The 24,245-nt window shown below is 46.8% G+C and overlaps 1 protein-coding gene across 2 annotated transcripts; it reads left to right on the top strand.

Moving 5' to 3' along the window:
- Positions 1-719: 719 nt before the first annotated feature.
- CSNK2A1 (casein kinase 2 alpha 1) lies at positions 720-23,123 on the top strand. Of its 2 annotated transcripts, XM_058036325.1 has the most exons (14): positions 720-813; positions 12,340-12,533; positions 13,545-13,656; positions 14,542-14,643; positions 15,064-15,114; positions 15,784-15,843; positions 16,440-16,523; positions 16,922-17,032; positions 17,848-17,949; positions 18,847-18,947; positions 19,618-19,766; positions 21,043-21,129; positions 21,785-21,937; positions 22,784-23,123. In XM_058036325.1, exons 2-13 carry the CDS (start codon positions 12,433-12,435, stop codon positions 21,898-21,900), a joined length of 1,176 nt encoding a protein of 391 aa, XP_057892308.1. In that variant the 5' UTR covers positions 720-813; positions 12,340-12,432; the 3' UTR covers positions 21,901-21,937; positions 22,784-23,123. The 2 variants fall into 2 exon arrangements, with proteins under 2 accessions (XP_057892308.1, XP_057892307.1); XM_058036324.1 differs by having other exon boundaries at positions 21,785-23,123.
- Positions 23,124-24,245: the final 1,122 nt, after the last annotated feature.

The raw sequence follows: 24,245 nt of genomic DNA on the forward strand, positions 1-24,245 counted from the left end.
TGGGGAAAAATTGATGTCCTGAGCTGCACGGCAAGAAATTGGGCTAAAAAGGTGAAAGGCAGGGAGAGAAGGTCACAGGGCGCTGGACTAGGTCAAGGCTTGGCCTGGTTGCTGGCCCGGCTGCGGGCTCAGCAGAGGGATGAGCCCCTTCCATGAACAGCGCCCGAGACCCCGCAGGCCGGCGGGACCCCAGCGCTCTGCGGCGGCCGCGGGGTCTGGGAGGGCCGGGGCCGGGCCGGTGGAAGGGCTGGGAAAGGGCTGATAGAAGGGCCAGAGAAGGGCTGAAGAACGGCTGGGACAGGGCTGTGGAAGGGCCAGGACAGGACCGTGGAATGGCGTGGGAAAGACCGGGGCAAAGATCGGTACCGGGCCCGATGGAGGGGCCGGGGCAGCGCCGGTACCGGGGCACCTCCACAGGCCACAGTCGCCCCCTGGCGGCGGGTCCCGCGCACAGCCCCGCAGAGCGACTGGGCCCAAGCGGCCACCGCTCACGGTCGGGCCTCTCGCCGGCGCTGCGGAGGCCGACACGGACCCCGCCACCTTCCCGCGGTTCACGGGGACACACCTGGACACGGAACGGGAACAAACCCGCGCCCTTCGCACACTGCCGCCACCACCGTGGACTACAACTCCCATAGCACCCCGCGGCGCGCTCCACCCTTCCCTGCGCACGCCCCCGCGGCGCGTGGCGGGGCCCGCGCGGTTTCCGTTTCCGGCGCGCCTCGCTCTGGTCCCTGCGGCGGCGGCCGAGCCTTGTGCCTCCGCCATATTGTCTGTGTGCGGCGGCGGCGGCGGCGGTAGCGGCCGCGCCAGGTACCGGCGGCTCCGGCGCCCGAGCGGGGCCCCGCGGCGGTGGCGGGCGGAGCGGGCGGCGGGGGGGAGGCTCCGCTGCGCCTCCTGAGCTCCTCCGCCCCCCCGCCGCGGGCGCGGTGTGGGCCGGGGGGCCGCGGCTGCCCCTCAGGAGAGTGGGGCCGCGGCGGCGCTGAGGGGGAGCGGGCAGAGCGGGCGGGTCCGGTGCGGCGGAAAGGGCACGGCCCGCCGCCCTCTGCCCTCGGAGGGGCTCCGAGTGCCCGGGGGGAGCGGGCAGGGGCTGTGCAGGGGCCGCCCCGCTGCCCCCAGCCCGGTGCGGGGCCGCCCTGGGCCGCGCAGGAAGGGCAGAGCCCCGCGGAACGGGAGCCGTCCCCTCCCCCAGCTCTCCCGGCTCGCACCTTCGGGCCTTGGAGGTGTTATTGACTTCAATTGCTCGATCTTGCCTCTTCCCCGCCCTGCCCGGAGAAGCGGGGAGATGCGGAGGGGCACGGAAAGGCCCGTTCGTGCTCGGTGCCTCCCCCGGCTGCGCAGGGACTCCGTTCTGGGCCTTTCTGGGTGGAGGGAAGGTCGTTCTCACGGCTGTGCACACCAGCCTGTGGAAGCAGCGCTGGTCAGCCTTGCCCCCGCTGTAATTTAGTTAATTGTGCCTTGGGACCGAGAGCAGCGTGTCTGTTGGTAAAATGTGGTTTGTAAGAGAGGAGTAAGATAAGATTATGGAACCCTATGTGTGTGAGATCGCTTAATTTTTTCTTACTGAGGTTTTTGGGTTAAACCAATAAAGTTTGGATTGTGAATATTCAGGCAAAGCGGAGGGGCAGGCTCTGATCTGTGGTCTCTGGTGATCGGTTGCAGGACCTGGGGGGCTCCATGGAGCTGTGGGCAGGTGGTTTAGGTTGGATATTAGGAAAAGGTTTTTCACCCAGAGGGTGGATGGAAACTGAAACAGGCTCCCCAGGGCGGTGGTAATGGCCCCAAGCCTGACAGAGTTCAAGGAGCTTGGAGAAGGTTCTCAGGCACAGGGTGGGATTTCTGGGCTGTCCTGTGCAGGGCCAGGAGTTGCCTCCATGTTCTTTGTGGGTCACTTGCAGCCCTGGTACCCCTGAGAGGGGTCTCTCATGGTTTGGGATTTGTGTTGCTCAAACCTGACCCTGGGTTGGAGCTTTGGGCAGCTGCTCTTGCACTGACCCTGGTGCCAGGCTTTGAGGCTGGGCACTGTCCCTGGAGAGGGCTGTGCCATGTGCTCACCTGGCTCCTCATGGGTGCCCTCCACAAAGGGCTTGGGAAGAGCCCCTGCCAGAGGGGACTGGGCACAGTGGCAGCTCTTCAGAGGAAAGCAAGTGGACACCCAGCATTTCTGCTTGGGGCTGGCAGTGATTTCTTTGTTCTTTGTGCACACTCTCTTTTTCTGAAACAGAATTGCTCAAATTATTCAGACTCAGTTGGGGCTTGTGCCATCCTGCCAGCCAGCCTGGGTGTTGGATGTGAATCCAGGGTGGATTCTGGGTGCATCATCAGCTGGGGCAGAGCAGTCACTCATCCTGTGGTTGCTGGTTTGGTGTGGTGTAGAAAAGGGCAAAGTTTCTGCTAGGAGAGGAGGGAGTGAGCTTGGGAAGACTCAAGGCAAGATTTGGGGAGAGTGTGAAGCTTTATCAGTTCCTTAGTTATCCCTAAAACTGGGATTAGGGTAATGTTGCATTTCCTAGAGCACAGGCACTGTCTGTAACTGGAGGGTGGAAATTGGGATTGGGATGTGTGATCCCAGGATCAGGGCAGGCTCTGCCCTCAGCAGATCTGCCTGTGCCTTGTGGCTGCAATCCCTGTTCTCTTTGGATGGCTCCAGACAAGGGAGGGAAATTGCAACTGTAAAGGGCCAGACATTGTACAGTTGTGATTGGAAAGGGCCTGAGCATGAAGAGTGTCCATCTTTGCTGGTAGGCAGTGATCCTTTCCCTTCATCTTGCCAATGGGGAGAAACTTCCATTATTTCACCTTTCTCCAGTGATTTCTGTCAATAGCTGGTAACATAATTTCTGTTGTTAGTGAAATTTGCTGTCTTGTTCCCAGTGTGTGTGGTGGCAGAGCTGGGTGTGCGTGTCCTGCACTCAGAGCTTGACCTGTTCAGCTGCTGCCTGCAGAGGGTTGAGGAAGGGAACATAATCTTGGCTTTGGCTGCTGCAAAGAAGCAAAAACTGATGCAGCTGAAGGTCTGGGTGAGGGGATGAGGCACAGAGCATGGGCAGATGTGGGGAGAGGGAGAGGCTGGAGGAGAAAGCAGACACTTGCAAGTGGGAGGGTCAGAGCAGGTTTTCTTTGTTTGGCAGGGCTCTTGGCTTCATAGATGGAGGGAAAGTGAGGCTTGTTGGCTGTTGGGAATGTGGCTCTTTGGAAAAGTGATGCTAAAATTGGCAGTAGGTTCTAGCAAATGTGGAGGAAATTGGATCGTGGGATGTTGCATGGCATTAAGGTTGTTGAGGTTTGTGCAGGGGCAGTTAATGGAATTTGTTTGCTTGAAAAAGGCTGGTGAGATGTGAGAATGAAGATGCAAACCTGGGATTGGGAATTGATGTGGTAAAATTCCATTTCCTGACATGGAAAGACTTAGAGTTTGGTATTTGGGGCATTTTCAAGTCATGCAGATTGGGTTCATCAGCATGGAATGTGTTGGAAGTAGGAATCTCATGGTATAAAGGATGCTGAAAGGTGGTTACAGATTTGTGGAGTTGTAGAGAAAGAAACTTTCTGCTCTGATGAAAGGGACACATACCCAGCTTTTCCCAATTTTGGTAAATGGTGGGTGTCCTTACACTTCCATTTCAGTTCTTCTCCATTTTCTCCTTACAGAACTCATTTTCTCTTTGTCTTTCCTCATGTCCTCTGAGGATAAGGGAAAGGAAGACAGGAGAAGCAAATGGGTGACATTGTGGTGGTGTGATTAATTTAGTGTCACATTTCTGAAGAGGCAGGGATTTATTTCTGGGCTACCAGACCTGTCACCTCCACTGTTCCTCCATTATGGAATTGCTTACATTAAAATATCTGTTTAGAACTCTTTGCATGAGATTATTGCCATCTTATTGTCCCATAAGGGTCTTGTGAGGAAAAAAAAAATAAGATTTTAAGATCAGGAAACGCTGCCTTGACTTAGTCTGGCTACAAACATTTGTTGCAAGACAGCTCTTGGATAATTTTTCTAAGCTTGGATATCTCCTTCCAGGGGCTTCCAAGAGCTGACTTCCCTGGAATTTACAGAATGTAATTGGAGAAAGGGAGTTCTCCTTTGAACCTGAAAAAACTGCTTGGAAGAGGAGGCTGCAGCTTTTTGAGCTGCTGTTAGTGCTCTGCTGAATGTAGAGTTTTTCCAAGCTGGTTTTTGGCCCCTTTTTCCATCAAGGTGCCAAACTTACATATTGGTGGGGAAGGTTGATGAGGAGTGGGATTGTTGATGTGGTTCATGGATATTTTCTGGTTGGGAGTCCAGTAGAGAAACAGCAACGTGAGCCTGGCCCAAGTCTCATCTGCTCCTGTTTTCACACTGTTCTGGACAAATGGTTTTATTATTACCCATTTCTTGCTGCTGCTTTGGGAGGCTGAAGAGCAGAAGGGAAGCTTGGAGTTCTTTGTGGACTTGGTACCACCACAGACTCACATTTGGAAGGTTACAGCTTCAATAATTTTAATTTTCCTTGGAGTTGAGTTCTGAGATTTAGGTTATGTCCTCCTTACTGAGTTCTATTTTTTAATTAATATTACCATGTACAGGGAGGTGGTTTCTAAAGCAGGCTGCCCAGCTCCTGCCTGTGTAATGGCTGCTTCATATTATGGCAGTTTATTTATTTCATGTGAGTGCTGAATAAATTGTGTGCTAGATGGAAAACAGCTTTGAGTCAAGGCAAGAGTTTGGCTGCAGCTTTCCCACTGGATGGTCTGAAGTGTTAACAGCAGACCTAGAAAATTAAGGTTACTCACTCTGTTTTGCAGAGAAGTAGGTTCTGCCCTTGCACCTTCTGGAACAACCAAAGGCTAAATTAGTCCTCTTTTAATTAAGCCAAGTTCAGGGAGAATCCTGCGTGCTAATACAGCATTACATGCCAGAACTTGCTTTCCCTGGGTGGGAAAGGTCTTCCTGTGGTGGGAGAAGTGGCCCCAAATCCTCTTGTGTGTCCAAGGAGCTGCAAAGGTGCCTCTCCCTGTTGTTAGCAAAGCTTTGGAGAAGGCATTTTCTCGGAGCATATTTGCACATGTGCGTGTGAGTTGTCAGAAAATCTTTATTTTTAGTGTTCAGAAAATGGATGAGCGTGGACGCGCACAACAAATTAATTTCCAGTCTAGAAAAGCAAGAGCTCCTGCAGTGTTCCTTCTCTTGCAGCCTTTTTCACAGGTTTCTCTGTCTGTTACCAATGTGCTGTTGAATTCCAGCCTTTCTTCCACGCTTGGTTGTACTCCAGAAGGAAAAAGAGGGCTTTTTAGAGGGCTTTTCCCTCGCTCTGCAGCATCTAGATTAATTTCATCTGAACTTACAAATGAAGTTACAAGTTTTGGCACAATGGCTTTACTGGGGGCTTGTAAGGTGTGAAGGAGAGTGCTGATTGCTGGAGTTTAATAGCTGGGGTTTTTTTCCATTTGATTCTTGGAATGGTGGTAGCTAGTTTCATCTTGTGTTAATAAAGATAAATTTTTACAGAATTATGTCAGAGCTTCACTTGCTGGCAGGGGTTTGCACTGGGTGCCTCTTGCTGAGCCTGCTCGATGCTGGCTGAGGGTTGGACGTGATTTGCAGTGCATTGCCTGCTCCATGGAACAGCTGATCACAGGGATTTCCTGAAGAAATAGTTACAGGCAGTGCCCTTTGGCTCTGGTAATTCCTCCTGCCTCTAGGAGTTGCTTGATTGGATCAATTAAAACTGTGTAACTTTTACAGATGGTTGGTACGGGTCAGTTTTCTGAGTTCTGCCTAAATCCCTCTCTGTACATGACCCATAAGAGTCAAATCAGCTGAATGATTGTCCTGGCAGTACTCTGTGCCTACTAATTAATGAGGAAAACAACTGTGTCACTTAGCAGCAATTAGGGAGGTAGAACTTTCCAGAGGATGCTGCCAGTGGAACCTGATGTCAGGCCATAGTGCTGCTGAAACATTCCCCTTTGTGAGCCTCCAGGAAGGGTTCCCTGGTGTTGCTGGGCTCTCAGAAACTGTACTTTTGGGAACTGGAATCCTGTCCAAAGCTCCAGCAGTAGGAGATTTCGTTTTGTTAGTGCTCTTGGAAGAAAAAGGAACTGCTTCCTGTTGAGGTATTGCTCTGGCTTTAGGGCAGACCTGGAGGGATACTCCTCCAAAGAAAACCCCCTGCCTTTCCTGCACTCCCTGCTCAGCCTGACCTGGCACTTTGGGGAAGAGGTGCAGGCAGAGTTTTGTCGTTGGTTTCTGTTTGGTGTGTGCACAGACGAGGTGATTTGGCGGTGCCTGGTTATATTGCAGCCATTTTTATCAGGCTGTGTCAGGAGTCCTTGGCACTGGCACTGAGGATATCCTCTGGGTTCATGGGTGCTGGGAGTGGTGGCAGAAGCTGCAGGCATGGGAAGGAGGCAGAGCCTGCCCTCAGCTGCTGGGGCTTGGGTGTCTTGCTGCCCTCTGTGGCTACATGGCCCTGTCCAAGGTCAGCTTTGGCTTCTTTGTGTTTTGGGGTCTTTCCCTTTGCTCCATGTGCTGTTGACTGACTTAGCTCTGAAAATAATAGTGTTGATCTTGGGGAATTGCCTGCATAGAATGCCTGTCACTGCTGCTGGAGGTGAGCCCAGCACTCTGCCCCAGCCCATGTGCTGTTGCCAGCACTGATATTTGGCAAAGGACAGGTGCCCAACCAGGCTGAGATGCTGGACACCCATAGAGGCTTCATGTGAGCTCTGCTAAAATTCAGCTGTTAGAGATGTGAATGAAAAGGAAGACAAAGCATGACAGACCTTCTGCCAGGAGAGTGTGTGCACCAGAGCCACTGCCAGGGCACCCTGGAGGGTGACAGACATGTTACACTCTGCTTCCCGAGGTGGGAAAGTGGGACAGTGAAGTTTTCCCCAAGACTGTGAAGAGTATCATCAAACATGGGAGTTACAGCAAAACCATTCCTGTGGCTTCCATATAGATTGTGATCCTCATTACAGAGGATGACTTCTTCATTGGCAAAATCGTGAGGAATTCAGAGAGGAATCAGTGGAGCTGATGTAGGAAGAGCCAATCTAAATTTAGGATGTTTCTAATGCAGAATTACTCCAAGATGTTGCTTCCAGTATAACTAAACCTGTCAACTGCTTTCTCTGCAGACTGGCCATGTCTTGTTTTGAATTAATCACAACAGTTCATGTTTCTTTCTTAAGGGAATGTTGAGGTCATTACATTATCATTTGTTATTTCTCTACAGTCGGACACAACCAGCTATTTAAAAGAAATCTGGAAAATAATTTTAGTGGAAACTGCAGTTAAATCACACTGTGCTGTTCCAAAACAATACCCAGAGAAAAGTTTGATTTCAAACCTAAGCTTTTTTTTTTAAACTCAAATTTTAAAATCTGCTTTTCTGTTGATGTTGTCCCTTTAGTAGGGAAATGATCTTCAGGAAAGGATATAAAATGTCAATTTTGTTAATCCAGGCTTGTTTCTATTTTAGTTGTAAAATCATAGAAAAATATAGGTTGCAAGGGACTTCTGGAGGTCATTTGTTCTGTACTTGTATTGCTGAAGTTTCAGCATCATGAGAATATAGAAATCAGGTTTCTTTTGTGAGATAGAGCATATTTTTAATGGAGATGATTACTATTATTTCTTTTAAAAGTAAGCTGAGTGTTGATTGATGTTGACTGCCAGCAGGCAGTACTGTAACATTTAGGCATGCCTTGATTTTTTAATTTCAGTGTTTCTGTGGTATTAGATATTCTCCAAACTCTGAAGGAGCAAGTGCATTTCCCTGGGAGGATTACAGGGCTATGTGAAGGAAATCATCAACAATTTTATCTGATAATTGTAATTCTTGCTCACCCTACCAAATCACATTTTACACTCATGATTTTAGAGGCTGGCTTTAAGCTTCCTGCTATGAAAGGTAACATCTTGCTTGCAGCTGGAGATAAAAGGAGGGGAATAACCTTTATATTGCAGGCTGTGTGCTGTAATTCTGCTCTTCTCCACTGACAGAGCTTTTCTTCTCTCCCAACAAACCCGCTGCTGTCTCAGCCTGTTTACAGTCTTAGGCTGGCACAGTCACACTGTAATGAGCTTACGTGGGGAAAGTAGAAGTGAGAGGAAAGTCTCTAGACCTGTTTGGTCAATCTGTCCACTTTGCTTTCTCCTCCAGAGGAAGGTGAGCTTCTCTGGCATTCATAAAGCTGCAGAAATGTTTTATTGGCTCTTTGAGTTCAGCTCGCTGCAGTTCAGGGCCTGTTTTGCTCCCTTGGAACTGCTGTGGGCTCACTGAAGCAGAGTTCAGGTGGGTCATTGGGAATAACCAGGTTTATGTGGTGTTGAACAAGGTTTTCTGGGTTCACTCCACTCTCTCTGGATGAACTTGGATCTTCCTGGCAGTAGAGTGTTCACACTGAGGGCAAGGCAAGCTGTTAACAGCAGTCCACAGGGAAGCCAGTGTCAAGCAGTGTTTGTGTTCTTGGGTACATTATTTATACTCCAAACCTTATCCACAAAGGTCATCACTTGGACAGCACTTGTGAGTTCCTTGGGACACCAGTCTTCTGGGAAGCTTGGCTTTCAGCTCACTGGGAGCCTCTGTAAATGCTGCATCATACTGGGGCAACTTCACAGGTTTTAAGTTCTGAATGAGTAACTTGAGAGAGGTTCCATGCCAAGAACATTTCCATTTAAAAGGAGAAAAAAATCATTCCGGTATCTCAGTTATTCTGGACTAAAAAAAAAAAAAAAAAAAGGCAAATTTTACTAGGGGCAAAGTAGGTGTGTTTCTCAGAAACTAATCTGCATGGATTTCTTAACTCTGTTTTGTTGCTACTTGCTCTAAGTGCATGCATCTGGAAGGACAGAGGGTGTAGGAAATTCCTGTACTCATTAGAGTAGGTGCTGGAAGTATGGATCCATCACAAAATATCAAATTCTTTATGGGGACATGGTTGCCCTTAGAATTAGAGTGCATTGTAAGGATGATAACATCCCTTTTTAAAAATAAGGGGGTTTGTAACTAGCTTAGATTTAAATGTTGTAAAAGAGTCAAAGAGAGAACACTGAGAGGCTTTTTACCATTTTATTGAACTTTAGGCACAAAATGTCTAAGCTTGCCAAGCTGTTTAGACAACAGGCTACTGTTAAAAGAATTCAAACTTTTAAGAACTGATCTTTTTTAATTAGTAGGCCTTCCAATTAAAAATTCCTATATGGTGGCAGCACAATTATTTATGTCTGGGCTGGGGCTCTGGGTACTCCCCTGGAGTCTGTCAGCAGGACAGGAGCTGTGTTTGGCTCTGTTCTTGCCTGGGATGAGCAGGGTTCCTCTTGATAAGGCTGCTGTGTAAGAAATCAGCTCATTATCAGTTTGTTAATGCTCCAACGGCATTTCTGAGGCCAGGCCTGTGTGGGAGAAGCCAGCAGTGAGACTTTGGGGTGTTCCTTTGCTGTAGCTGTCATGTGAGCCCTTCTGGGTGCTATCTGTCCAAGGGATGCCACCCCAGGGGCTGATTGAGAAGCCCTGCTCTGTGTCCTTGCACAGTGAACAGCCTGTCAGACTGTGGTTGGGAGCTTTGTCTTCCTCTCCTTGTGACCTCTGGTACATTGCCTAAAAGCTCATGGTTGTTTCCCAGTTAAACACTTCTCTACCACAGAAATTAAAATTTTAATGTTGTTTCTGGAGATGCTCAAGGCTACACTGGACCCTGATCTCCCCACATCTGCTTTGATTAGGTGATGTTGAGCAGACTCTCCCAATATAAATTATTCTATGATTTTGTCATCAATGCAGGAATTAACAAATGAAAAAATTGTTTGGATTCTGCAGAAATAGAACTCCTCTTTTATAACAGGTTCAGGTCTGTTCTCTAGGTGCAATCGCTGCTCTTGCTGTAGATTTTTCTGCTTTAAATCTGCAGCCTCAACTGATGCCTGCATGTCAACACCTGTCCCCATTATCTGTCCTTATTTGTGTCATTCCCTTCTGCCAAAGAGCTTGGATCCACTGCAAAATAATCCCCCTCCAGGGCCACTGAAGGCAAAAATCTATACAAATTCCTTGGCAGTTTTGAGCAGAGAGTGAGCAGCTTTCAGGCAGGGTAAGTTTGTGTATGTCTGTAACTCTGTTTGCTTTAAAATTTGGTTATCTGTGCAGATTCTCTCCCCTTCCTGTGTAAAGAATAGTAGACAATAATACCTACCCTTGTAAATAGACATTGTGTGCCATTCTTAGAAGCTGCAGTTGATGATTTCCTGAAAAAGCCTTTCTCTGAGCAGCCTGCTACAATGTGCTGCTTGAGCTAGGCTAGAGCTACGTGACAAAAAATAGCCACTATGAAATTTGATCTATCTTTAGATAATGTGATTGATTTTTCTTTTTTTTTTTTTTTGTGCTGAAACTGATCTTGCTGAGCTGGGTGAGGGGAGCAGTCACGTGTGCTTTATTTATACTGGATTGTGCTTAAAAATTAAAATTGCTAAGTCATCTGAGACATGTATAAGTTCAGTTAATTCCTTCACAAGGAGGATTGGGCAGAGGAAATGGGCCACTGCATCTCCTGCCAGAAGGACAGGGAGTGAGAAGAAACACAAACACAGTGATTGAACTTTGAAATCTAATAAATTTCACTGTACTAAACTGTTCTAGTAAACTTGCATGCTCTAGTAATGCCTGGGGACATCTAATTTCTAAGTGTCTGAGTCATGCCACATAAATGCTTTGAGGTCTTAGATGATTGCTGCCTCATCTTCTGAAATTGTATTTTGTGAGAGGACTAGCATTTTATCTAGGAATAGACTTATTATATTTTGAGGAATGCTTCATATTCTTCCATTAGCTGGACACTGAAGTGCCTCATCATCCTTTTGTGGGTCTGAGGCCTCAGTCACCCTTCCATAGTGGATTTTGGGATAGTGCTTGTGTCCCTGTTTACCCTTTGGACTGGATCACTGCACCCCTGTCTACCTGAAGCTGCCACCAACACCATTTGTGTGTCAGTAGGTCAAAAAATGTCCCAGTGCTGATCTCTGTCCCACCCAGGGAGGCTTTGCCCATGTCAGAGAGCCCTTGCACGCTCTCCTGCCTCTGGAAGCAGGACCAGCTGCTGGTCAGCTTGTGTGACACAGTGAGGGACATCAGACCTGTGTCCCCCAGGTCCTCCACAGCCAGTGGGTCCTCACAGGAGCTGAAGTGCTGCAGACCTCAAATAAAAAACAGGACTGTGCCTGTAGAGCAGGATTTTGCTTCTGGAGTTTTCTCTGTTGTGACGTGCCTTAGTAGCTTAAGCCAACTGCTCTGAGTAGATTTCTTGGTCTTTCTCATTAATGTGTGATTAATGGGGCTGTTACTTCCTTCTGCAGGCTGGCAGTTGCCCATTTTCTCTGAAGGGATAAGATTGGCACAACAAATAAGTGTATGTATTAGTTTAGATAACAGTGTTGCCCACTGTGGGGGCACAAACCCAGGGCTGGATGGCCCTGCCATGTGCTGCTACACCAAACAGTGCTGGTCCCTGCTCCAATACAGCTCTCTTTCTTGTAAGTTATTTTGAAAGCTAACAAGGGGATTCTTGTATTTAAACATCTTCCCCTTGTGAAGGATTTGAGACATGTAAAGGCTCCACATTTGTCTTAGGTAGGACAATATTGATACAGAACTGTAGTGAGTTACTGCTGTCCTAAATATTCAGATGTGGATGATAAAGTATTCAGACATATAGGATAAAGATACAGTGTTTGTCTCTGACGTACAGTGACTTTCTTTTGAGTGGTTTTGACCAGTCTCAATACTGATAAAACTAATCAGAAGATTTGCAAAAATTGCCTTGGAAGGAGGAAGGATTGAAGGTACTTTGGGCAAGCACAATGCAAAGGAATATCTTCAGACCCTTGCAGCAGTGCATTTCTTTCATGTTTGAATAAAGCATAATCCAACACAGATGCTGCTGTCTTTTGGACAGTCAGATTTAATGCTTTGACTGTAGGAAGTTGTGACTAAAGCTGGTTTCCATCCCAGCAGAATTGATTTTGTTACATTGGATGGCCCAAGACTTGTGATAGGGGTGAGACTGTAGCTGTTGCTTTCAGTCTGCAGATACAGAGCACGTGGCATTCTCTCCTTTTGGAAAGTTACCTCTACAACCAGCAGCTGGAAACAAGGTGCCGAAAATTACCAGGTCAGCACATTGATTTGCTATGGGCCAGTCCTGAGTGAGGGAGAGCAGACAAATGGCTTTCAAGAAATCCCAGGCCTATGGCTGGGCAGGCTCCAGCTTTTGCAGCAGCTTTTAATGATTACCTTAAATACTTTTGAAGTACCTTGAGAATTTAACCTCTGGTTTCTGTTCTGTCTGCAGGTGGAGGAATCTGAGGCCTTTCTCCTCTGTCAGCACTGCAGAGCAGGTCGCCTCTGGTTTCACATCGCGCTTCCGCCTGCCAAGCTGTCTGATATGTCGGGACCCGTGCCGAGCAGGGCCAGAGTTTACACGGATGTGAACACACACAGACCCCGGGAGTACTGGGACTATGAGTCTCACGTGGTTGAGTGGGGGTAAGTCTGGGCTGCCTCTGCATGTCCCTGCACCAGGATCAGTCCCTGTGGATCCTGCATAGTGGTACTTGGGGAGTTCAGGCAACTGCGCTGCGTGATGGCAGCTTCTTGGCAGATGGCAAGGGAAAGGATCACAACTTCTCTTCAGAAAAATGTTTCTTATCAAACTTTTAAATTCCCAGTTGTGGAAGAACATTTATAGCAGCTTCCTTAAAAGTTTGAAGAAGTTTTGCCAGGTAGTCGAGAAACATCCCCTTTCAGAGGGAAGAAAATGTATTTCTGAAACAATCCAAACAGTCCTTGAGTGCAGGGCTGAAAAGAAATGAAAAGACTTTCAAACTGAAGTTGCTGCTGACTTGGATAAGTGAAGAAACTCCACGGACTTAAATGAGTACATGCTATTTTATGACCTGTTGCTCAGCTCTCTCCAAGTGCCTGGAAAAGACATGGCTGCCTCTCTTTGAAGGAAGGAGGTGTCTAAATTGAGCTCATGACTAAAGTGTCCCAGAATCAGACAGCAGTGGTGGCAGCTTCATAGCTCTGCGTTCCTGCTGGGATATGGAGGGCCCAGACAGAGTTCTGCCCTCAGCTGTGCAGTTCCCAGTTTCTGGAATGTACACAGTCGTCTGAGCATAAGTGCTGCTTTGTGCCCAGACTGTTTTTAAACAGCCTTGCACTTAGATTTTTTTCTCCTACTGGCTTTGTTGAATTTTACCAGCATTATACAAGGAAAAATGGAGCTTCCAAATATAGAGAGAAGGGATAGTTCAAGTTTGCTAATGCTGAAATACATAGTTAGGCTTTCAGTCCATACTTTTGGATTGAATCTTGGGCAAATAGAAGTTCCCTGTTTCTCTCCCAGTTCTTAAATCATCTGGTTCAGGAGAGGTAAGGCACTAGTTAATCCCCTTTGTCTGTGAAGTTAGGCAGTGATTGAGTGTTAAGGAGCAGTTTATAAATTGTGATGGAAATGATTGAGCTCTTTGGAACTCTAACCTTTTCTCTCCACAGAAATCAAGATGACTACCAGCTAGTTCGAAAATTAGGCCGAGGCAAATACAGTGAAGTATTTGAAGCCATCAACATTACAAATAACGAAAAAGTAGTTGTTAAAATTCTCAAGGTGAGCTGGGGATTGAGCAAAAGATAAAATCTGTCTTGAGGTGATCAGGAGGCCAGAAAGGGCTTTTTGATGTTCTAAAACTGAAATCCTTAAAGCCTAGCTTTGGAGTGTCACTCAGTGAAACAGGGCATGGGTTTGAGCCTGCTGATATAAGCCCTGCAGTTAAGTCAGATCTCTGCCTGTAAGGAATTAGGCTCTGTCTTAAAGAAGCCCTGATGTGCAACACCTTTTTACTTGGAACTAAACAACATTTCAGCTGGTGACTACAAAATTCTCAGCTTCTCTAAGTGCTGGTGTCCTGGCAGGCTGTCATGGCCTTGGCCTTCATTTAGTGACCCTCCAATAGCCCATAGACTTCTCATAGTTAAACATTTGCCACATGCCAGTTAAGAAGTCTTGGAGTATCACAGAGCTGTTTGGTTGGAAAAGCACTCAAAGATCATCAAGTCCAGGCAACACCCCAGCATTCATGTCCCCAGGTGCCACATCTTTTAAATCTATTCCAGGATGGTGTCCTCACCACTGGAGCAGCCTGTTCAAGGTATTGACAGCCCTTTCTGTGAAGAAATTTTTTCCTGGCATTACTTGAGGCCATTTCCTCTTGGCCTATCAGATTATGTTCAGAGAGCTTTTTTAAAAAAATGCCATCTTCCAGCCTCTCCTTCACTTGGAATTATTGTCTGTAGCTGTCAGGGTTGTGTGGTTAGAAAGGAGACAGCAGATATTTGAGCCCTTACTGGTGTGATGCATCTTCAGGTTAAATTTCAAATGTTTCAATATATTTTGCTGATCTGCAGTCACCTGGGTGTTGTCATCTGGCTGTTGAGCTATTAGCCTCACTTTACTGCAGGGCTTTATCTTACACTTTGGGTTTTTCTTCTTCAGCCTGTTAAAAAGAAGAAAATCAAGCGTGAAATCAAGATCTTAGAGAACTTGCGAGGCGGTCCCAATATAATCACCCTTGCAGATATAGTAAAAGATCCTGTGGTGAGTAAGGGAGAAACTCAAGGGGTACACTGGGGTTAAGGGTGAAGTTGCTCTGTTTGATTTCAGCTCTGACCTGGCTTTTTGTTTTCCCCTGCTCTTAAATCCTGCTTTTGAATTGACTGATCAGATCAGCTCTTAATCTGATAAACTTCTTTTAGAGGGCCCTTCCCCCACAGGTCCCTGCAGCCCCTCACTCTGTGAGGAAGAGATACCAGCAAGCTGAGTCAAGTTAATTCACTCTGCAAACAGTGCTGCTGGAGGCTGTGGGCTCAGGCTCTGCTCTCTCTGTCTGAGGGGAATCATAAATATGTCCAAGGCAGAGGGATTTTGTGCAGTTTTAGTAGAAAAAAAAAGATGCAATTCATTATTCTAAGTGGAAACATAACTTTACATGGCTGAATACTTTTTTTTCTGTTTCAGTCTCGAACACCCGCTCTGGTTTTTGAACATGTAAACAACACAGACTTTAAGGTACAGTGTGAGATGTGACTTCTCTTTTTTTTGTGTTTGAACACCACTCCTACTTTCTGGGGAAGGGCAAGTACATAGGACAGGTATTTCCTTCCAGCAGAGGAAATGCTTTTAAAGGTAAATGCAGTTGGGACAGAAGTTTGTAATTGGCCTATCAGTACCATTTTGCCACAAAAGTTACAAGATGAGAATGCAGATTCCAAGAGGTATTTAACCTTGGGAGCAAATGAATCTGTTACCTTGTGGTCCATCAGTGCCTGTGTTTTTGAGGCATTTGGCTTTTATGTGTACAACTATTTATTGAAACCACTTTAAATGTGGACAGCTGTTTCTGTGGCCTTCCATGCTCCTGGGAATGGGGATTTACATGTTTCTTTGTCCCTTCATACTGACCTGCCTCAGAAGAAGAAAAGCTGTGCAATGCCATCCATCATGCTTGTGCTGGGTGGGTACAACCAGAGGGAGAAAGTGACAGGAACCAGGATGTGCTGTCTGAGCAGAGCTGGAAGTAAACTATGTATGGGATTTGCAAAGGGAGAGGAACAGACTGATCAGAGTAACTTGAGAAACTTGGACTGTACCTTCAGATGGGTTTGGAGAATGCCAGCAGCCCTGAACAGGGGTTTTTTTGGATGTTGAACACTGACATGATGTGTTTGTGTCCCACAGCAATTATACCAGACATTAACAGATTATGATATTCGATTCTACATGTATGAGATTTTGAAGGTAAGTTGGTGCTCTGCTGTTTTGTTGGTTTATTTGCTCTCAGCTAATCACTGATGATAGTGACATCATATCACTAAGGGAAGGAGAGTCCATGGAAGAATTGGGCAGAAAAATACCAAGTCAGTATCTGTTTTTCAGCATTTTGGTACATTGAGGTACCTTAAAATCCTAAATCAGGAGTACATGTAGCCTCTGAAAAAAGAAAACTGTGAGCTGTTACTGGCTGAGTTTGTGCTCAGGTATAATGTGAGTCAAATGTCTTCATCCATTCTTCTGAACTAAGTAATTTCTCCTTAGGAGTCTGGAGAAAGGGGGCTTGTGTGATCATTAGTGCCTAGTAACTATTCTCTTAGAGACTCTGAAATTCCAATTTTTATGAGGAAGCACATTAAATAAAGTCAAGAGGCTTGTGTTGCTGGGGCCTCCCTTTGGGAGGGGGCTCTAGAAGCATTTTCTGTGATCAGTGAGTCTAGTCCAGGATCTAACACTGGACAGTCCTGTCATCTAGTTAGACTTGATATGTGTGGAAATACTTTGGAATATGGTTAACTTGACCCATGCTTGTGACTCCAGCATCTGTTTCCTTTCACCTGCAGGCTCTAGATTACTGCCATAGCATGGGAATCATGCACAGAGATGTCAAACCTCACAATGTCATGATTGACCATGAGCACAGAAAGGTAGTGTGGGGTGGCTGGGGGGCAGGGAGGGGTTCTGCTTTTCTTTTGGCAAACTGGGATCCCTTTTGGGTACTCCTGTGTAGTGGTACTAGCAGACCTCTTTGAGGGGAACTCTGCTTTAATGGTGTGGACAAATGTAAAATGAGAATATTGTGCTGCTTTCTGAGGCTTTACTTGGTCACATGTAACCCTCAGGCAGGGTTGTAAGGAGAGATATTTTATTTAGTCTGCTTGGTGATACGGGTTTGGGGAGAATATGTAACCAGAAACTCTGGTCAAATTAATTGAAAATGGAAGACTTATAAATTAAGTTCATGCTAAGTTCACCAGTGTCATTCAGCCAGTGGTAGGCTGGAGCATCCCTTGAGCCTTTTTTCTTTGTTTTCTACCATTTTTAGCTTAGACTAATAGACTGGGGTTTGGCTGAATTCTATCACCCTGGCCAGGAGTACAATGTCAGAGTGGCTTCCAGATATTTCAAAGGACCTGAACTTCTTGTAGATTATCAGGTAAGAGTTACCAGGACTTCTTACTGACTTTGATATGGAAAGTCAGTGCCATTTCAAGGTAATAAACACAAAATTCAGATGTCTAGAGAGTTGAAGCTAAAGACAGTCTGTTCCAAAATGTATGGCAGAAAGCAGTGGCCATAAAGCCACTGAATGAAGGAAACAAATGAGTAGTCTCAGGACCTGAGGAAGAGATGCAGAACTATCATTATGGATCTTGGAATACAAATGTTGAATATTTTTTTAGCAAGGCTGTGTTTGCAGTAAGGTACAGGAATGAAACAAAGCCCCTGTGGGAACAGCAAGTACTGCATGAACTTCTAAATTAAGCCATAAAAGCATCCCCTTATCTGATGGCAGTTTGCATTATGGAAATCACAGTGTTCCTGGTGACTTTCAGACCATGCTGGTTCTGGAAAAAAAACACATCCTCACCTGTCCATGGACCCTGGGGAGTCCACACCTTTTGTTGTTTGTTCCAATGCTTCCTTTCCCAGCACACATTTCTCTGTGGTTTATAGCATTGGAGTCTGCAGTGAAAATAGAAGAAAGCTCTGGTTTTTAATATCCTGGCAGACAGGGATGGAATTAGGATACCTGCTGTCCTGCTAATTGCTGTATCCCAGTTTGAGTAACTGGAACACTAAGCTGAACACTGGTTTAGGAATGAAGATAAATGAAGATAATTCAATTTGTTTCCAACATGACATGGCTGTGTTCATATCACCTTGGTGGGGTGGGGGAACCCTGTTAGTTTTGGAGGTCTGTTCTGCTTAATTCATTAGAAATTGAATTGTCCTTCTGGTTTTGTACAGATGTATGATTACAGTCTGGATATGTGGAGCTTGGGTTGCATGTTGGCTAGTATGATATTCCGAAAGGAGCCATTTTTCCATGGCCATGACAACTATGATCAGGTGAGAGCTGGTCATGTACAATGTCTGTTCTCTTAGCACCATGAAGGTTTCCTGCTTAGGCTTCTATCAAGTCATCCAGAGTATTTTTAAGCCTTTCTCTAATGGCTTCTTAGCTCAGTTTGAAGCCACATTCCTTTTCTCAAGTGTGCAAGATTATGTAACCAATTAAATAGAAATGGATTTATAGAGCTTTGTACTTAGAAGCTCCTCAGTAGGTGTCTGGGAAAAGCTGTGGAAATAGTTATATTAAGGCTGGTGTGTTCTAGTACATAGTTTGACTATTCCTGAGGTTATGTTATGTGGAAAGCCCCTGCCACTACTCACTCTCCCCCTTGTATAGAAACTGTGAATTAGGTACAGGTTTATACAGATTCTGGAATCTTTGATAATGTTGCCTTTGGGCCAAAATTTTTATTTTTAAACTTTTATCACATGCTCAGCATGTGACTGCCATGCAAATATTCTAGAACAGGGACCTTCTGTTCTCAAACCTTTATTCTGGAGCTCTCTGGGGTGGTGCTTCACCTTTCACATGCAAGATCCAGAGTTTCTGCTTTTTCGACCAGTTTTTCTTGCCTTCCCCTCTGTTGGTTTTGAATATTTTCGTGCTGCTAAGGGAGGTTGTGGTGTGAGGTCTCATGTTTAGAGATTTTAGGGTCTGTGGCTCCCTCCTGGCTGCCTTGGGGTACTGAGCTCCAGCTGTGAGTTCAGTCATGTTCCTGGTGCCTGGGACTGTGTGGCTGGGGAAGCCAGAGCCACAGGCTGACCCTGTGGCCTCTGATTCATACTGCTGGGATCAGGTTCCAGCTCCCATGGGAATGTGCTGCTGTATCTTCATGCAGGCTCTGGTATTATCATCCCTTCACAGCAGTGACTTGTTTTTGTGTTTGTTCCCAGCTGGTGAGGATAGCCAAGGTTCTGGGGACAGAAGATCTGTATGACTACATTGACAAATACAACATTGAGCTGGATCCACGTTTCAATGACATTTTGGGCAGGTGAGCCAAGGTCTGGAGTCTCTTTGGTAGATCCAGACAGTTAAAGCTTTGTCAACAGACCTTGAAATGAACAAAAATTTGTGGGAGAAATCAGAGCCAGGATTCTGGAGAACTGACACTTTGTGCCTTTGGTTCCTTTTGCCAGTGCTTTCCATAGTCCTTTATATGGAAATGGACCTGAGGAAAGATTTTTAAATGTCATTCAGGCAATAAAGGAGCTACTGGAGCAGAAAGCATGAAGGGCAAATGCTCTCTTCAGTCTGGAGGGGAAAAAACAAAATTGTGTTTCTCAGCATTAGAGTGCAGAAAGTCAGGTGCTGCTAAAAACGGCATTTATATGTTTTTTTCCCCTCGTAGTGGGACTAAAATTAAAGGAACTCACGTTGGGTGCAGAAGAGATGACAGAACCTGCAATTCTAGGCCTGTAATCCATTCTGAGCATTAGTCCTGGGGTCATGGCAGGGCCGTGCAGGGGCTGAGGTGGCTGTGCTGGGGCTGTGCCTGCTGTGCCACCGCGTGGAGACACAGTGACACTGCTTCATCTTCTGGAATGTCTCAGTGCTGTGCCTCCCTCAGGGCTGGACATCTGTCACAGCTCTTGCTCCTTAAGAGAGTGAGTTTTGGCATTGCTGTCCCCTGGCTGGCCTGATTTGGGTCTGTTTCCCTGCAGACACTCCCGTAAGCGATGGGAGCGCTTTGTCCACAGTGAGAACCAACACCTGGTGAGTCCAGAAGCTCTGGATTTCTTAGACAAGCTGCTGCGATATGATCACCAGTCACGACTCACAGCAAGAGAAGCCATGGAACACCCCTACTTCTGTAAGTATCAGCTGCTGTCCTGAGAGTTCTGCCTCTGGGAAATCTCTGTTCCCATGCCTTGTGCGGATGGGAGCTGAGAATGGCAACAATGATAAGCCTGGTCTGCAAATAATTTGTGCTGGAGCTCAGGCTGCTGCTCTCTGTGTGCCACCTCCACCAGCCAAGGAATCAGTGTTGGGTGCCTGTGTCAGGCCCATGAATCAGCAAGTAATATCAAGGAAAGTCACCTAACTCATGTGATTTGGGGTTGCTTTCTGCAGGTGTGCATGGATTCCTCTGTTTGGATAAACCCAGAGAATTCTGGTTTGTTGATAAACAGATGTTTTCACTCCTTCTGTTGCTAAATTGCTTAGCTACTGCTATATTAAGGTCTTGATTTTGCAAGCAAAAATGTTATTTTCACTAGTAAATGCTTTTAAGTGCTTGCTGTTCTTCACAGATATTGATATCTGGGGGTTTGAAGCAGCTGCAACAATGCATAATATCAATATTTGATCAGGTGGTTTGGTTTTGGGGTTGTTTTAGCTGCTGCTGAGGGGACCTCTGTAATTAACAGACTGTTGATATGTGTTACACCTGTTGGAAAAATCCCAGGGGAATGTTTTGCAAGTATGAGCATTAGAAAAGCCAACAGCTTGGAATGTGAGAGCTGGACAAACAGTTCATTAACTTGTGTTCACAAAAAGATACACGTAGTGCTGAGCTCAGCAAAGTTTGGAATTCCCTTGTCTGACACAGAAGGCCTGGGAGTCAGGAAGGGATTGTCCCTGTTCAGATGAGAGCCTTATTACATGCAGCTGAAAATCAAGAGTTAGTAAGTTGTGATCATCTCATGGATGACAGGTTCTAGTGACACACCTGACAGCTCACAGAGATGTAAGATGTGTACAGAGACATGACACACGATTGTAATCAGTGATAATCTTTCTGCTTGCTGCACCCATATTCTGGGTTTGGCTTTCTGCAATTACACAGTTGCTTAGCACAGGAAGATCAACTTTGCCATAATAACCTTTGTCTTTTCATATCAGACAGTCCTGCTGAACCCCAAATCACATCATTTAGCTGATTTTCCCTGATATAATGTGACCTTGGTACCTTCTTGAGTGCTCCCCGCTGGCATTGGTGGAAATGTCTGTATTTCAATAGATGGTGGTTGATGTTGTTTGGCACAGGCAGAGTGCCAGGACTGGCTGAGCACAGAGGCCACAGGCAGTGTGTGTGCCTCAGCAGCTCTCTGGCAGCACAGCACTCACTGGTAGTGTGCTCTTCCTAGACCCCATTGTGAAAGACCAGGCTCGGATGGGCTCGTCCAACATGGCGGGTGGCAGCACTCCTGTCAGCAGTGCGAGCATGATGTCAGGTCAGTTCTGCCAACTCTCTCGGTGCTTGGGCTGCTGAAGCTTTTCTGTGTGTGGGGTGGCTGGGTGGGAGGACCCAGGAGGGAGAGTTCAGCAGGCAGGGAGGGAGGGCGGTGTTGGGTCATCTCCCAGGATTGGGGACAAGGGCAAGGAGAGCTGCAAAGTGGGTGGGAGAGTCTGATAAGTAAGGCCTTGGGCAGCCTGACCTGTTTTTCTGGTCTCATTTTAAGAAGTTCTTTGCAGTTGATTTTCTGGCAGCAGCTTGAAGGACAGTCCACTTGCACAGGCTGCCCAGAGAAGCTGTGGCTGTCAGATCCCTGGAATTGTTTAAGGGCCAGGTTGAACGGGGCTTGGGGCAACATGGTTTAGTGGAAGGTCTCTGCCCATGGCAGAGGGGTTGGAACAAGAGGATATTTAAGGTTACCTTTTCAACCCAAAGCATTCTGTGATTCTGCCCATCAGTGACACTCAGGGGTGTGCAAATCTGTGCCCTTCCCAGAGCTGCAGAGAACAGTGACAGATCTTTTCTCTCTTTAATTATTTTGGCAGCTCTGAAAACATAACTGACCCACAAAGCTCCCGCTTGACTTCAGAAGCTGTCCTGGATAGCAGTGTGCTGTTTTTACTCTAATTCCTGCTTACCTGTCTCTCTTCCAGGGATTTCTTCAGTGCCAACACCTTCACCCCTTGGACCTCTAGCAGGCTCCCCCGTCATCTCTGCCACCACCACCCTGGGGATGCCGGTTCCAGCTGCTGCGGGCGCCCAGCAGTAGTGACGGGCTCTGTCTCCTGCTGCCTGAGCTGAGTCAGGTGGGGAAGAGGTTTCCCCCTCCACCTCTCCTCAGGACGCAGCTCGTGCCTGGCAGGGGAAGGGAGGGGATGAACGCTTTGGAGACACCGTGTCTGAACTGTTGCTTGTGGATTTATAGTAGTTCAGTCATTATATACAAAATTATTATAGGCTGATTTTTCTTTTTTTACTTGAACTTTTCGTAACTCAGGGGATTCCCTGAAAATACCTACAGATGGAATACTTCTTGGACAGTTTTTCTTTCCCCCCCCCCACCCCTCCCAAAAAAAAAAAAAAAAAACCACCAACAAAACAACTCTTCATGTAATAACAAAGATGAATCAACAGCATTTCCAAGCTCTTGCATCCTGCTGGAAATCTCTTCTCTTCATGTTCCCACCATTATTCCTCCACAAGCCTTGGGGGATTGTGCTGTTCTCCAGAGACTACCAAACCAAGTCTTCATGAGGCAGGGGAGGGGATTCTTAAAGTACCACTCACTTGAACCCCATGTCCTGCATATGTCCCAGCCAGGGTACACTGAGGAGACAATTCCAGTAGGGAGAGGTGGGATAAACTTAAAAGGAATAAGTGCAGATAGCGTCCAAAACCCTAATTGGATTGGATAATGTCTCCTTAGGAGTCAACCAGAATGCTAACTCACCCCTTGCATGTAATTTTAGTCTTAAAAATGAAGTTACTGATCCAGTTGGAGTCCTTGGCACCTCCTGAGACAGGTGCTCCTGTAGAGTAAGCCCTGCTCTCATCAGCCCCTTTCTCGTGGAGGGTTCTTCCAGCCATTGCTTGGCTTGGATCTCTGGAATTAATTTGTTATTGGGTATATTGTTTTTAAATTGTTTCTATAGGTTTCAAGCTGGTGGCTACTTAAAGCTGGAAAAATCAGACTGCGCCAAGTCCGATCCCACATCTTCACCCACCATCCCCTCCCTCACGTGCCATGTGGTGAGAATACCAGTTACCTCACAGTCTTGTAAATATGCACTGAGAGGAAGGAGCCAGGAGACGTTAACTTAAACTGAAATGGTAGATCAGTAATTGTGGACAAATATTATCATTGACAACGGAAAAGCACCCTTGTTACAGCCCTGCTACCCCTTGCTGTGTATATATACTTTGTCCTTCATATGTGAAAGATCCAGTGTTGGAATTCTTTGGTGTAAATAAACATTTGGTTTTATTTATCGAGGTTAGATTTAAGTTCCCTGTGTAGAGGCCTCCCTGGGGTGGTCATACACTGACACAGGAGTGGTGACAGCCACATGTGCCCTGGGCAGGCCATGTCCCTGTCACACCCATGGGGAGCAGTGCAGAGAAGCCTTACACAGATGTCACAAAGCCAAAGTATCTCCTGGGAGAAGGATCTTTTGCCATAACAAAAAAACCCTCTTCTGTCTCAGCCGTGATGGTGGGGAATTGAGATGATGAACCAATTATTAGTTGTTTGCCTGTTGCAACTCACTGGATTTCTGTGACTTGTTTTCAGTCACCTAATGCTAGGCTGGCTCAGCTGGTGTGGCTGCAGGCACAGTGGCACCTGTCCCTTTCAGTGACCCTCATCCCAAAGCCATTGCAGCAGTTGTTCCCGTGGACATTGAGTGATCTTCGCGTTCCTCAGTGGGTGCTGACGCCTTGGCCTGCAGCTGCTGCCTGTCCCAGGCACCCATCCCTCATCTGTTCTTTGGAGAGGATGGACATGTGCTTCCACGTTGCTTAGTTCATTTTAAGATAGGGCGTGTGGGCTGGATTAAACTGATTTGTGGGACATGGAACACTGCCCCTTGCTGTGAGGATTGCCAGCAGGGAGATGAGGTTTTTCACATACACCAGGATAGCTTTCTCCTCCATGCCTTCATCCAGTGGAAATCCATTGTACTTAATCTTTTATATCCTAAAGTGATGTGAAAGTTGGACTGTGTTGACTGTTACCTCAATGTGCTGTACCGTAAAAGCACCCAGTATGACAAAATACAGCTTGTTTGCACTGGTTCTGAGCTATGCAGGACATTTCACCCAGTTCTTTCGTTATTCCAAGCGAGGGAGGTTTGCATAAGGATAAGAATGGAAGAGGAAGCTGGGAGTGGTGGATGGCCCCAGTGCCTGCCAGCCCCTGCACGGACCCTGTGCATGGAAGGAGCTTTGTGGCCTGGACAAGCCCTCACAGCAGTGCCCTGCAAGCACTGACGAGGGAGTTCGGAGGGTTTTCGGGATTCTTTGCGTGGTGGCAGCAGCCCCTGTGTGCAGCACCATTGTGGGTGCGTTACCCGCCCCCGGCACCCTGGGAATGGCCCGTCGGGCGGCCATCGGGGA

Source organism: Melospiza georgiana, chromosome 17 (assembly GCF_028018845.1).
Source record: "Melospiza georgiana isolate bMelGeo1 chromosome 17, bMelGeo1.pri, whole genome shotgun sequence".
Taxonomy (NCBI): Eukaryota; Metazoa; Chordata; class Aves; order Passeriformes; family Passerellidae; genus Melospiza; species Melospiza georgiana.